This window comes from Rhamphochromis sp. 'chilingali' (assembly GCF_963969265.1).
Source record: "Rhamphochromis sp. 'chilingali' genome assembly, chromosome: 6".
Taxonomy (NCBI): domain Eukaryota; kingdom Metazoa; phylum Chordata; class Actinopteri; order Cichliformes; family Cichlidae; genus Rhamphochromis; species Rhamphochromis sp. 'chilingali'.
In genome coordinates, this window is record NC_137933.1 from 26,899,750 (window position 1) to 26,914,302 (window position 14,553).

The window sequence follows — 14,553 nt, forward strand, 5'->3', positions numbered from 1 at the left end:
AATTATGCTTAAAAAGGGTTTAAGGGTTGCAAACAAATCTTTTATTAATCTAAATTACTGATTAAAAAATAATGATCAAATGGCAACACATAACCATTACCTTATTTAACAGATCCACTTTGTAAAACATATAACATATGAGCTGTTATTATAATGACGATGATAAGAGCTACTATGATTATATAAGCTATTTGTATGAAATAGCTACATGATTTGGTTTGAGTTGAATGGCAGGTGGGACTTACTTCTGCAGATGGGTCTGTGGTCACTCCAGGCTGCCAGTGTGTCAGTGACTCGTTGACAGGTGATACTTTTGGATCCCTGTAGTACGTAGCTGTCATCACAACTGAACTGGACGCTGGAGCCAACTCTATTTAAAGGGACACAAAATTAAAAACGCTTGTCAAAAAAAGTAAGAAGAGGTACTCTGAGTCCAGTTCTGACTGATACCCCAAAATCATTGTCAGTTAAAAGTGTAAAAACATGAGAAAAACGCCCTTAAATCACCAGAAAAATCGACTCTTTCAGTTCAAATGATGTACGAATGCTATTCATGGTATAGAAGATGAGGTGGCTGTTAGATCCTTGACAAATAGGGCATCATCATTCTAGATCAGTGGTCGGGCTCTGTAACTCCTCTCTTCCTGTAAGATGCTTTTGTAACTGTATTGTAACATGTTTTTCCTCTGTCATCTGCTCTCTTTTGCTTCTCTGTTCTCAGCTTGTCATGTCTTCTCTCTATCCTCTCTCATCATTTGTTCTGATGATTCTTGTTTTCGCATTTTCTCCAACACCCTGCTGTCTAACATGGGAGAGGGACATCGAGCCATCTAAGTGGAAATCTGCATGGTGTCTTGTCTGTAAAGCTTAATGTCTCCTCCCTGCTGACACACACCACAGTCTACCACCTGGCCAAACATTCACAACCTGGAGTTTTGGATGTTCATTGGCTCAGCCCTGTTGTTAAACACTGTAGAGTCGTACAGCCAGGCCAAATCTTTCTGTTTACTGTCTTTGTTACATTGAGTTAAGTCATTCACTTCTGCCACAGCTTTCACCAGTTTTGTGATGCTTTGATGGATATGACTTTTATCCTGACGCTCACTATTTACCTGGAAAAGAACTAAAATCTTCCTCTCATAGTTACATATTGTTTTTCTATTAAACAAAACATCCCAAACCTGCTAAGTGACAGCGATCTTGTACGTCCCCAGAAATTTAAAACCCCATTCTACAGTATGTTCTAGGGGTGGGTTTTTATAATCGATTCATTGATTAAAATCGATTATGGCTTGGATAACGTAAAATCGATTAATTAAAATCCTGAATCGATTTTTTTAATATAAATTTATTTTGCCCGAAATGCCAGAATCTCTGGTGACATCTCACAAAATTTCAAGAACCACCAAACAGCTAAGACAGTAAATGAGAGCAGGAACACGGATTCTGCACAAAGACTTAAACACACAGCACGACCCACGGATCAGAATCATTTAGATGTCGCCTTTCTCACCCGACGGCACGGACACGGTCGGGGCTGAAAGCCGACAGCTCGCTGACTCTGATCTGTCGGCGGGTCCGCGCTTTGTGTTCACGCCCTTTATGCGCTGATTCTAAAGCTGTTAGTTTGATCTCTTTCCAAACAATATTGACCGAACCAGCAGCAAAAGAAGATTCACATAAACATCGTCATGAATTCACTCTGACTTTTACTGTTTTGCTTCCACCGCGATGCACAGCTCTCTCTCTCTGTCTCTCTCTCTCGCCCTCTCTCTCTCTCTGTCTCTCTCTCTCTCTCTCTCTCTCTCGCCCTCTCTCTCTCTCTGTCTCTCTCTCTCTCTGTCTCTCTCTCGCCCTCTCTCTCTCTCTGTGTACTTCAAGAACAGTTTCCCTTTCTTCATCATTCGCTTGCTTGTTACGCACAAGTCTACCGTTGTTTACAGCGCTGTCGGCCGCTGTTTTTTTCCCTTTTACATTCTTCCGAAAAGAAAACCTCATTTCTGCTGTTCAATACTGAACAAATTTAAACTTTTTAAAATTATTCAAAATGCAAAACGCTTAACCGTGTCTCTAATAAAACCTCTGTAACTTCAGAGGTAATGTTCATATGTTGATTAATGGTTTTCTTTCGTTTTTGATGTACTGCAGAATATTTTTATAAAATCCCAGGCCAGGAAAACCACCTTCATGTTTTTCTGTGTTTTATCTTCAGCTACTTTGACACAAAGGCATCTGCTGTGATGCTTACACCTTTGATAAAGTCTTGCGTGTGTCAGCTTCCTTTTTATTGATACAAAAATATGTAAATGTACTGATCTGAATTATAATATTTCTGACTGTCAAAATTTCCCAGATTTAAATCGAATCGAATCGAATTAAATCGAATCGTGGATCGAATCGATTCGGGACCTTGTGAATCGGAATTGAATCGATTCTAGAAATCAGTGACGATACCCAGCCCTAGTATGTTCTCCTATTAGCCCTGTTTCACTTCACCAAACCACAATTCAGTTCCACCTCATGTAGCTCAGTGCTTAATGATGATTAGATAAAAACACCAAAGACATCCTTGCCAACAAGCATGCACACACTTGCACATAAATGCTTAGACACACTCACACAGAAGGAGGTAATGCTATTTCACTAATTCAAACAACTCCATTAATGGCAAGAGAGTTAGTGAAGTCATACTATCTACCAGCAAAGAAGACCAGCAGGAATCAGAGATTAAAAGATGATTATCGTTTACATTTTTTGGCCTGAAAATAGTTTCAGAAAATGGTGAAAATTGAGCACGTTACATTTCACCTGCCACTGATGGTAAGTGGATGAGTCCCAGGGAGAGATCATAATTTTATAATAGCTCACTCCTGATTAAACGGAATAATTTGTCCCTTTGTACTGATTAGTGTAGGTGACTGACACCATTGAGTGAATAATTTAAAAATCCCCGTATCCACTGAGTCCTTGTTTACCGGCCAAGACTTGAAACTTTCCTTGCCAGTGTGTCCTAGAAGTGGGGCACGCAGTGCAAGCAAGCTCGGAGCTTGTCGCAGGGCTGCTGTGCAGTACAATCTAACGACATCTAAAAAGACTACATCAAATGCAGTCACACTGACAGGATGGATAGTGATTTTTTCTAGGATTTATAGGTAAGTTGATCAACAACCCACAAGACCAAAGTGAAATTTTTGCAAATGTAAATCAGATTGGGATAAAAAAATGTCCAAACACAGCATATTTAGGCGGCTTGACCTAGACACTTGCATAGAAAGCCGCACCCCCATCATTGTCTCTGACGCATGGTTCAGGTCACAGCGAAATGTAAACTCTTATTAATATGTCAGGATCATTCACTTCAGAGCAGATTATTTTCAAGGACCTCTGCGAATTCTGTGTTTGTTATCAGACTAGAGAAACGTTTAATAATTGTGCACAGAGACCTTTAAAAGAAGTTTGCCAAACTCAAATGACACCCTTATGTCCTTTTTGCTCAAAGTGGTTTTTGTCTAACTACTCCAACATAAATGCCTCATCGATTGAGTGTTTATGCGATGGTTTTCCTGCAATAGATTCTCACATGTTCCCCTGACCAATGAGCTTCCCCCTCGTGTTACTCCGTTTGTTCATATAGTCAACAATAGGAAAAGTCAAGGTGGTTTTAAATGTTTCCTATTTCAAGAATCAGTCTGCTCATGGCAGCACTGTAGGTTTGGGAAATGACTTCATCTACATTTCATGCTTACATATGCCTTCAGACTGCAATAACTCTTACACTTATTTAGCTACACCTAAGCTAGCTAAAAGTTATTTCTCATCTATTTTAGATGCATCCTTTTTGTTATCTGTCAATCAATTCTTTACACTTCATTAAATATTAGTCTTGTTCAAAGCTGTTTTGTTTGCTAACATCATTCAACACATATCTGCCAAAAATGTCTGATACGTTGGTAAATGAGTGATTCTGCCTTGTCATTTCACGTTATCGAGCATAAATTCACAGGAAAATCGTTCCAGTGACAATAGAATATCTCAAATAAAAAACATTTTTAGAAACAAAATATTTATCTAGCCGTACATATCAGAGCTATTATTGTTCATTCAATACAAACATATTCTTTACTTCAAAGAAAAACTGAAGAATACTCCACATGTTTACTTCCCCTCCTTACCATTTGTTCTCTATTAGTCCGAGGAACATCTTCAGATCTCTGTCTCTCTCCTGCTCAACAGCCTAACATTTTCTGTATTTAGGGCCATCACTCTTCAGTGCTTTCAAGCTTTCTCCTGCCCACTGTTCTCTCAGTATACTCTCTTTGTTACATTTTGCAGTACTTTCCTGAATCTTCTCTGTGCTGTTACATTATTTACATAATTCCTGCATGCATTAAAGCAACACCTAAGAAGGATGGAAAATTAAAAGCCCAATAATTTTTTAGCAGTTTTGCAATTGTTTAGATTTGTATTTTTTATCCTACTTTACCCCTACTGTACTACTCCTTCATGCCTTTAATTACTCCGATTAGAATAGTCTAAAGCATAGCCTGTATTGTATGAAATAAACTTAATACAAAACTTGTGCAACTTTCTACAGTATATCTTGCACAAGACTGCTGTTACATGAAAATGTTTTTATAGGACAGAATGTAAGATATGCCATATACAGTATTTTACAATCATATAATTCCTTCATTAAAGCCATAAAGAAATAGTATAGTGGTCATAAAATAGGACAAAAAATTGTCTATTAGGTCAAAAAGGAACTGCAAAGTGTGTCAACATGTGTCCTAACTCTCGGAAAAACTCCAGTATAAATAATACTACAGAAGTAGCTAAACCAGCCTTTAATTGAGCTGAAACCAGGACTACATTTGAACAACAGAGTGAAATGAATGAGGTTTACATTATTTTCTTGAATAAAGGGGCAGCACATTATAAACTAGTGTGATACACATGTATCAAAGGATAGAGCTATATGAGATATGTCTGTTACATTTCTTATATTCCTCAAATGAGAATATAAGGCCAATAGCAAGACATTGAAGAATATGCCTTATAATAACTGACTCATTAGGGTCATTAGGAAATAATAAGGCAGTCTTTCATTATGCTGTTAAATGTAGATGTGTTCATTAATTCACTTTTCTGTAAGGAGACTTGTTTGAATAACATAAGCTGCACTCATGAAATGAGAGAAGCTGAAAAGCCACAGCCATCGTGACATATGTGTGGCATTGCTGATTGCTGAACTTACTGTATTCAAATATAAAGACTGTACTATAAGCCTAAATGGGCGATTGTGGCTCAAAGAGTTGGCAGTTTGTCTTGTAACCGGAAGGCTGCCGGTTTGAGCCCCGGCTCGGACAGTCTCGGTCATTGTGTCCTTGGGCAAGACACTTCACCTACCGCCTACTGGTGATGGCCAGAGGGGCCGATGGCGCGATATGGCAGCCTCGCTTCTGTCAGTCTGCCCCAGGGCAGCTGTGGCTACAACCGTAGCTGCCTCCACCAGTGTGTGAATGTGAGAGTGAATGAATAGTGGAATTGTAAAGCGCTTTGAGGGCCCGAAAAGCGCTATATAAATCCAATCCATTATTATTATTATTATTATATCTGAGTAACAGCTGAATTTTATGTATTGTGTACATCAGACAAAGGAAATAAAGGTTCATTCAAAATGAGGATGATTTCTATGGCCTTCCTCTCACCTACAAAGCTGTTCCAAACACTGAAGGTTACCAGCTAATGACTGAGGTGAGGGTAAAGACACAGCTGCATGTTCAAAGAGCCTTAAAAAAAAGTTTAACTTTGCAAGCATTAGCATGAAATACTGGGAATTTCATGCTCCATCTTGCTTATGTATTTACAGATTTTACAAAAAGAATTGAAAACAAAGCTGAAAGAACATTTCAAAATATATATATGTGTGTGTGGAAACAATTCTAATACGTCTATATTCTATCCCTTCAAACACCTATGTCCATATGTTTTTGGATAATAGAGCAATTTTGTAGTTTTCCGCTACAAAAAAAAAAAAAAAATTTAAAAAATGCGATCATTGACAGCCTGAAGTCCAAAACCCACGAACAACAACATATTCTGCATTTGAGATGCAATGCAATTTAGATATTCTGTTAGTCCTTTACTCCAGCCACCTTCAGTTTTGTCTTCAGAAACTAAAAATCACCTGTTGGTTTGAGATTAGGTCCCTGACTTGGCAATGGAAGAATATCCAATTTCTTTGCTTCAAGAAACTCTTGGGTTACTCTTGCAGTATGCTTTGGGTCATCATTCATGTGCACTATGAACACTGTCCAACCAGTTTCACAGTATGTGTCTGAATCTGAGCAGAGAGTATAGTCCAATACACTTCAGAATTCGTCCTGTTACTTCTATCAGCAGTCACGTCATCAATAAACACTAATGGCCAGATTCCACTGGCAGCCATAAAATGCCAAAAAACGGAACCATGTTTGATCGATAACGTTGTGTGCTTTGGATGATTTATTTCCTTCTCCACACTTTTATCTTGGTTTCTAAGTCTAATCTGCTATTCAGGTTCTTGATTGTTTGGACCTTGATGTAAACCGAAGGTGATGTGATTAAAAAATATTGACTGTAGACTTTGACACCCACCTCTTTGAAAGCGCTTTGACAGGGCTAAATGTTGTGAGAATGTTTTTCATACAACAGTTCAGCTGTAGAACAAGTTAACCTAGACTCTAATCAATACTTCAGAGAATTATGTCATTGCCCAAAAAGCTATCGGCCCAACTCGCTCTCGAGCTGAACTGCAGTAGGAATATTTGCTGCTAGAGCTGTTTGGTAGTTAGATTCCACAGGCAGAAAACTAATTCTGAATTGATTCTTCTGTCATAGCTTTAAAGTTGATACTGTTATGAACAGTCATGAATTGATTTCACATAAAAGAGGTGATTTAAGTACATGTCCCATACATTTAACATGCTACTTACATCTCTAACACAGAGAGTTCTTGGATTGCCCCCCTTTACTATTGTTTGTGTGTTTGCAAATTTAATGAGATGGGGACATCTGGATTACATCTGAATTTGCAGGATTACATTTTTTGCTAATAATTTGTTTTCCTGTAGGTGACACTTCTTGATGTAGGGGCGGCTGGTGAAGCAAACACTAAACAAAACATCTGTTTGTACAATTTATTGTGTTTTTCCAAGTAGGTTTCAACCCAGTTACATATGGTGCTTTGCATCTAAAAAGCTCATGTTCTAACAACACATCCCCAATGGACATACATTATTTATAATGATGCATAAACCACAAAACACTTCAGTCTCTCGGAAAATGAAGAAGAACTAGATGTTCCTCACACAGTGATCAATTTTGTCAGCCAACTACAACACTATCGCTTGAAGTGAGAGAACAGTACAGAGGAGTCATCAAACCTAGTTAAAGAAGTTTTACTCTCCTTATGTATTGACCATTATCAAACGTGTATGTAGAATAGACAGGTTAAGGAAAAGCAGAGCATGGTAGGCAGAGCTCATTTAGGTTTTTTCATTAAAACTGAGAACTTAACTGGTTTACCACAAGTATTTTGTGGCCAACTGCCAATCTGTTCTGACTTATGAATTAAAATGCTTCAACAACTCAAACCAAGCAGAAAATAAACAAACACTGAGGAAACATTCCTGTACTCACATGTCAGCCAAATGATTTGATGGCTTGTGCCAGGTTAGCTAATGTAATGTATTGCAACAAAACACCTGGGACCTTTCTAGGTCAGTCTGATTTCTGCATGTGAGACAACAACATTTAGACTCAAGAGGTGAGTCTAAAAACAAAATACAGCTTCACTTACTGGAAAGTAGAGCCCATCCTCTTGCCGTTTTCGGGAACTCCAGGATCTGGACAAACATCACCAGCGAGACCACTTTGACCCACTGAAAGAAAGGAAAGAAAGATGGATGCAGTGTCTGGTTTCAGGATATTATTTTACACCCTATCATGGAAATTTAGCAGTTTTAGAGGGCTGCATGCATCCTTTTATGCCAACAGGAAACTTATTAAATTTGCCTTCATACCTCCTTTTGCAGTGAGATGAAAGTGGATTCTGAGTATTTTTCAATATGTGATTATAGTCCAACCACGATGTACAAACAAGATAACTCCAACTGTGAGAACTAACACCTAGCGGTTCTTGAGAATTTTAAAAAAGAGGCATGTGCTCACCTCTTCAAGTTGGAATTTAAAGTCCATCCTTACTTGAAAACCTTTTTTTTGTGTGTTTTTATGTTCTGTGTTAAAAAATAATGCTGTAAAGCCTATGAAATGCAAATCTCAGCTATTCCTGGTTTTGAGGAAAGAATGAGGAAGACAGTTCCAAACAACAGTTTTCTTTCTTTCACTGAAAGACTTCTAATTTTAACTGATGGAATAAACAAAATTCTGGAAATGGACGAGCCTTTATCACTGTTTAGTTTTACACCTTTTATTTATTAAAAAGGAGATCACATAGACTTGCTTTAACTCAGCCAAAGCAGCCAAAAAACTATTTTACCAGACACTGAGGACTTTTCACATTTAACTTTTCAATTTGCATCAGCTCTATGCATTTCCTTAGATGTAAAAGCAGAAACTTGCCATAAGGAGTACTGCAATGTGATCCAGAGGCAGGGTTTTAACCTATGATGTAAGGCAGGTTTGCCTTCATATAAATTATTTTGTGTGCAGTTTAATAGACCTTTCATGGCTGACATTTTGACTTGTCATAGCAGAAAGGCACAGTAAAATATATTTTGTTAACAATAGCTCAGTTCTATCAAGTGTCCTAGTAAACCATGATTGGGAGCCAGCATGCTCAATACCAGGACTCAGACATAAAAGAAAAAACAGGCAGGGAATATAAAACCAACCGATGGCAAAATATCACAGAGTGCTTATTAAAGTCTTAATGCTTAACTGTTAAGAACTTCCCAGTGCTGTGTAATTTCTCCACTCTCCTTTTCATTATCGGGACCACCTTTCTTCCCTCGTGCAAGAATGATCTAAAACTCAGTGTTATGTGTGTAGGCAGATGACTTTCATCAAGGACTCGACCTTTTGGACCATTTATGTTTTCTGATGTTTTGTTTTCTGTTGGGTTTGTGAGAATTTCTTTTTTCAACCACAGTTACAGAATTAATAGTTAGTGAGCTATTTTTTGGTCCATATTGACATAATAGCATCACACAGTTGCTGCACATCCATGATGCCAACCATCCGTTCCACCACATCCCAAAGATGCTCTACTGGGTTGAAATCTGGAGACTGTGAAGGTCATTTGAGTACAGTGAACTCACTGTCATGTTTAATAAAGCAGTTTGAGAAGATTTGAGCCTTGTGACACGGTGCCTGTTACCCTGCTGGAAGCAGCCATTTGATGATGGGCACACCAAAGGGATGGACATCGTCAGCTACAATGAACTTGATACTGATCAGGTAGGCTCAGTTTGTGCAAAGGGATCCAAAGTGTCCCAAGAAAATTCCCCCCACACAATCATATCACCACTAGCCTAAACAGTTAAGGGAATACAGGGTGGATCCATGCTTTTCACCAAATTCTGCTCGTACCATCAGAGAAAATTGTCACATGCCTAAATGCATAAGTTGCAATCTGATTGGCTTTCTCAACTATCTGCAGTAACAAAACAAAACAAAAACAAGATACATGACAAATTTTGTCCAGCTTGTATTTGCGATATTGAATTGGTTTCAGAGTTTGCTCAGAGTGGGAACATCTGCTGCATGGCTAAATCATAATGTAAATGTAAATGAGACCAGACAACATGAAAGAAACCAGTTTAGACCAGCTCTGTCTTAATGGAACTCTGGGGATGAATAATGACGGTGAGCAAAACACAAATAAAAAAGAGATAGGAAATAAGTAAAAGTGCGGGGAAATGAGAGCTCTAAATTGTGTAGTGCGAAGAAAAGCATGTGAGAATAATCTTGCAGGCTTATAAAATATTACCCAGAGAAAGTGAAATATCTGACCTCTGAACACTTCACCCTGTCTTTCTGCCCATCTTTTCCGGTATCTGTCTTACTTGCTTTTATTTCTCTTCCTGTTTTCTGTTTGTATCTGCTCCCGCTCACTCCTCCTTTCCACTTTTGCATTCTCAGCGTGCTCCCTCGGCTTTTTCCCCCCCTCTCACATTAGCTGCAGTTTACAAAGGGATGCCAAAGTTTTGTGCATCCTAGCATAAAAGATGGATGAATGATTTGCTGCATTTGTGTGATTGTGTTTTGTGCGCGATGAGAGGTTGTGAGTGTATAGACTGTTTGTGTGCGATATGATGCAAACAGAACAAGCTGTCTTATTGCTCTGCCGTGGTTTTGATGTTCCGTCCAAAAAAAAATCACCACACAGACACACTCTAAAACGCACTTTCTCTTTCATGATCGCTCACTGCTTTCTCTCTCACTCGTGTTCAAATGGTTTTCATTGGCAAAAAATGAAAAGGTTCATACGGCGGAAACAAATCCAGCTCATGCAAACAACATGAGATTGTCGTAGGAAAAAAAAGGACAAATATCACTGCTGGGCCGATATCAAAAATCCTCACGCTGACTTAATCCAATTTGCACTTAAAAGATCATTCAGCATTTAAACATAACCTTATGACGCACAGTGCAATTTACATATTATCAAAGTCTCCTCAGCAAACCTTTCATGTATAAAAGTCAACTTTTTATTTAGTATTTCAATAAATAAACTCAATTCAATTAAAAACAACAACAACGAAAAAGGATTTGTTTGCTCATTGGTGCCTGTATACGTTTAGTATTCCTTTACCTCAGTAACTTTCTGCCATTTGAGCCAAAATAAGACACAAGTTACTATTAGTTAATTTTTAGCAGCTGTGGTTACAAGTTACAAGCAAACACTCCAAACCAATCGATTGATACGTTAACAAAGATAACAGTGTTCAGGTTTGATTGACGCTGTCAGGGTTTTTTTTTTTTAATTTAACTGAATATAAACGATTGATCTGGTAGTTTGATGGGTGTTACTGATGTTTTGTACAATTCACTCACTTATTTGAAGAAAGGATATTCCAGCACAACACCAGCACAGCTTGATTTATTAAACTGACTTCAATGCAACTGTTGCTTAAACTTAAAAGGAGTGATCATTGATAGTAAAATCAGTATAGCCATGAGTATTTTTACACAAAATATATAGTGAGATCAGTATTTCAACACTTTGAATTAATCTTCTATTGATTAATTCAACTTTGGGCTGTGTTTGTTTTTTGCTTTTTTATAACACTGAACCAATATGACAACAAACTTCACTGTCACATCGCCAATGCTAAAAAGCCTGTAACAGCAGGTGCTGCAATAGTACATTGTACAGAAAATGTAATTTCTCTATGAAAAAAAGGGCCCACCTCCCAGCCCGAAGATTACTGAGGAACCAAAGTGGCTGAACAAACATGAATCTTCCAGGAGTTACAGAACATTTGCTCTGTTGTTATTGTAGTTGCTGTTTATTTATTTAATTTTAGAGTCAGCACGAAACCATTAGCTTTAGTCATTGTGTATGCAACAAGCATAAAGAGATTATGCAGCTACTGCCATCACCACTATACATCACAGCAGCCAGACTGGAGGTGACACCATTTTTTAAAGACAAGAGTGAATCATGAGTCATTAGTTCTGGACATCATAAACTCTAGAACAGACTCATGCAAATGAAATTTTATGGAAAGCCCCCAAAACAATCCATTAAATTTAAATCAATAAAACTGGAGTCTTAAATTTAGGATTACGTGTTGTATTTTTTAACTGTAGAAAACAATAATGTGTACAAACCGGTGGTCTTTGAGTTTGAACGTTACTGACAACACTTTTAAAAACTTTAAAGTTTCGCAAAGTCTTAAAAATAAGCATGAAAGGGACGCAGGGAAGTTGAATACTTTTTTACAGACTTACAGAGCAATCCAAAGAAACAAATAAACACATTCGAAGTGAGAATGCAAAGCAACGAAGCATAGATGTTTAGTTATTAACAAGTAAAAGACAAGAATACAAAAGAAACAGGGCCATAAAGAGAAAAGCAGGAGCAGTGAGAGTGTTAGAGCGTATGCTGGTGTGTGTGTGTGTGCGATCAGCTGATGTGTTTCAGCTAAGAGCTTTTGAGGTGCACTTCAGATGCCTGCAGGATGACGGGAGAAATGTGTGAAGTGTCTATTGTTGATATACTCTCTTGCGCTGCCCTCTTCTTGTTGCCTCTTATCCAATCTGCCCTCTTTTTCTCCTCCACCTTCTCATGTTCACAGGTCAATCAACCCAAGAGCTAAAGTCTACAGCCCTCCGGCCCCACGCTATTACGTTGAGTTCATCAAATTTTCGCATATAAGACGTACAGTATGAGAGTGAACAAACCCATAATTACATAATATTTTTGAAAGCGTGCCTGTGACGTTTCCTCCAAACTATTTAGCTGTGGTGTTATGCTATCTGACAAAGTTACATATTAAGTGGTTGTGTTTCTTTCTTTCGAGTAGTCTGTGGCCCAGCACCATATTGCCCGACAAGCCTAAAGAAAACACTGATTATAAATTACGCTTCCACAATGATCATTCATTACAGTTGTACGTCATTGTCTTGGGAGTAACGCTCCTTAATCACAATCTTTCAGCCTCTCTATAATTATGACACATCCTCAGCAGTAAGCTAATGTTACTGCTGAGAGAGGGCGACTCCGCCATGGGTTGGTCTCAGCGAAATTATTTCGGGTTGCTTTACATACCACTCTGAGTTTGTAGCTGTGTATTTTAATGATCTCATCCTTTAGATTGTGTAAGATTTTTATCAATAGCATGTATGAAAATTATTCATAAACCGACCGTCTGTGAACCTATTTAAATCTGTACTTGTGTGTGTATTAGAATGTGCTTTAATATAAGCTTGAGGCTGTTACAGACAGTCTTTTAGATTATGATTCATAAGCACTCCACTCTCTAGACAGGTAAAACTCATTACCATCAGTCTGGTTCTTTGTAATGATTACATATTGCATAAAGACTGCAGATTCTTCACCACAGAGCTATAATATTACCACTGGGAGTCATTTAGTCTACAGAAGTGTTGTTCAAAGACTAGTTGAGGACCAAACGTGGACCTTGGATTTCCTTTTTTAAAATATTTTAATGGCCCTGGTTGCCAACCTGATGGTCTACACTGGGATAACCTTGCTCAGCCAATGTGAACCCACATCTACTCAGCTTTGGTCCCCATGACAAGCATGTGAGCACGTTTTCAATGAACATGGGCCCAAGGTGAGGTAAATTTCTAATTTATTTCCAGAGCTGCAGAGGCTAAAGGGCTCCCTGGACTACACAGTAATAAGTAATTATCATCACTATGCTTTGGCTCCACATAATGATTATGGATAACGAAGCTAATGTGCTTAAGTGCAATAACAATTTTACAAGTGGGATAGTTACTTTTGAATCTTTCAGCATATATAAACCACTGGTGATTACAGTTATTTTACAACATACAGAGAATTTCTCTCCTGCAAAACCAATTTAAAAGGTCAACTTATTTTTTTCTCCAGCAGAGTTTTACTGAGTCTATTTCTTGGGGTAATACATACAAAACATAACACTATATGTCACCATGCATTATAAAAGATTTACATTTGGAAAGAAATTTACCTCATAACAAGATATTATGTTTGCCAGCTTCTTGTAACAAGTACCAACCATTACTTTCTGACTTCAGATATTCTTTATATGGAAACAACTTTGGTTATGGTCATGTGTGAGTCTGGACTGTGTGTGTGTACTTTAGTAAATCTAAGTAAAGGTATGTTCTTTACCCAGCGTCATATCATTGAAGACTATAATAAACTGACGTGCCCCAGGAACTCCTTATATAATCATGCACACACTCAAATACGCAGAGTGCAGACCAGTTTAAATATTAATTGCAGCAACACATGGAGAAGCACAAAAGCACATGAGAATTTCCCTTCACACGTGCACATACGTTCACACAAAAAGCGCCACACTAATGTTAATTGCGGCAGTGCATGCTTGGCTGAGCGTGTAAATCGGCAGAATTATTGATGAGGATTCTATTATGAAGTTAAACGCTAAGGGATGGATGAGGTATGAGGCTGGGCTTCTGTGATAATTAAAAGCCCGTGTCACAGAATCGGAATGCTGTTTACGGGGCATCTCCAAGCTGCCAAGACATATGTCTGCCATCAGAGACTGTAGAGATATTTGTCTTATTTACGGCTAAATTTATTGTTTTGCTTCCTTGTGGTCAATATAGTGTTTAACTTTATTTGGTTTCCCATTAGCTGCCACTGAGGTGAAAACTATTTCTCCTTAGGTCCACATAAAAGCAGAAGACTTCCACAGATTATCCCCTTGCTTTCCTAAATAACAAGTGATCTATTCTAATCACTGCATGTCTAATAGTTAGCAGAGACAGTTCTTTTGGGTTTGAGATATCACAAAGCTGAATCGGAGTAAATACTTAATGGTTAAACGCAGCCTCTAGAGAGAAATC

At 38.1% G+C, this 14,553-nt stretch overlaps 1 protein-coding gene across 1 annotated transcript in view; it reads right to left on the reverse strand.

Moving 5' to 3' along the window:
- LOC308398014 (CUB and sushi domain-containing protein 1-like) overlaps positions 1-14,553 on the reverse strand; it is a gene marked incomplete at its 5' end in the record, with an annotated part of 495,403 nt that overhangs the window by 183,441 nt on the left and 297,409 nt on the right. The window contains 2 exons of the mRNA XM_080884378.1: positions 246-370; positions 7,841-7,922. Of these exons, the coding sequence (XP_080740504.1) occupies positions 246-370; positions 7,841-7,922 (207 nt within the window). The remainder of the gene's footprint in view (positions 1-245; positions 371-7,840; positions 7,923-14,553) is intronic.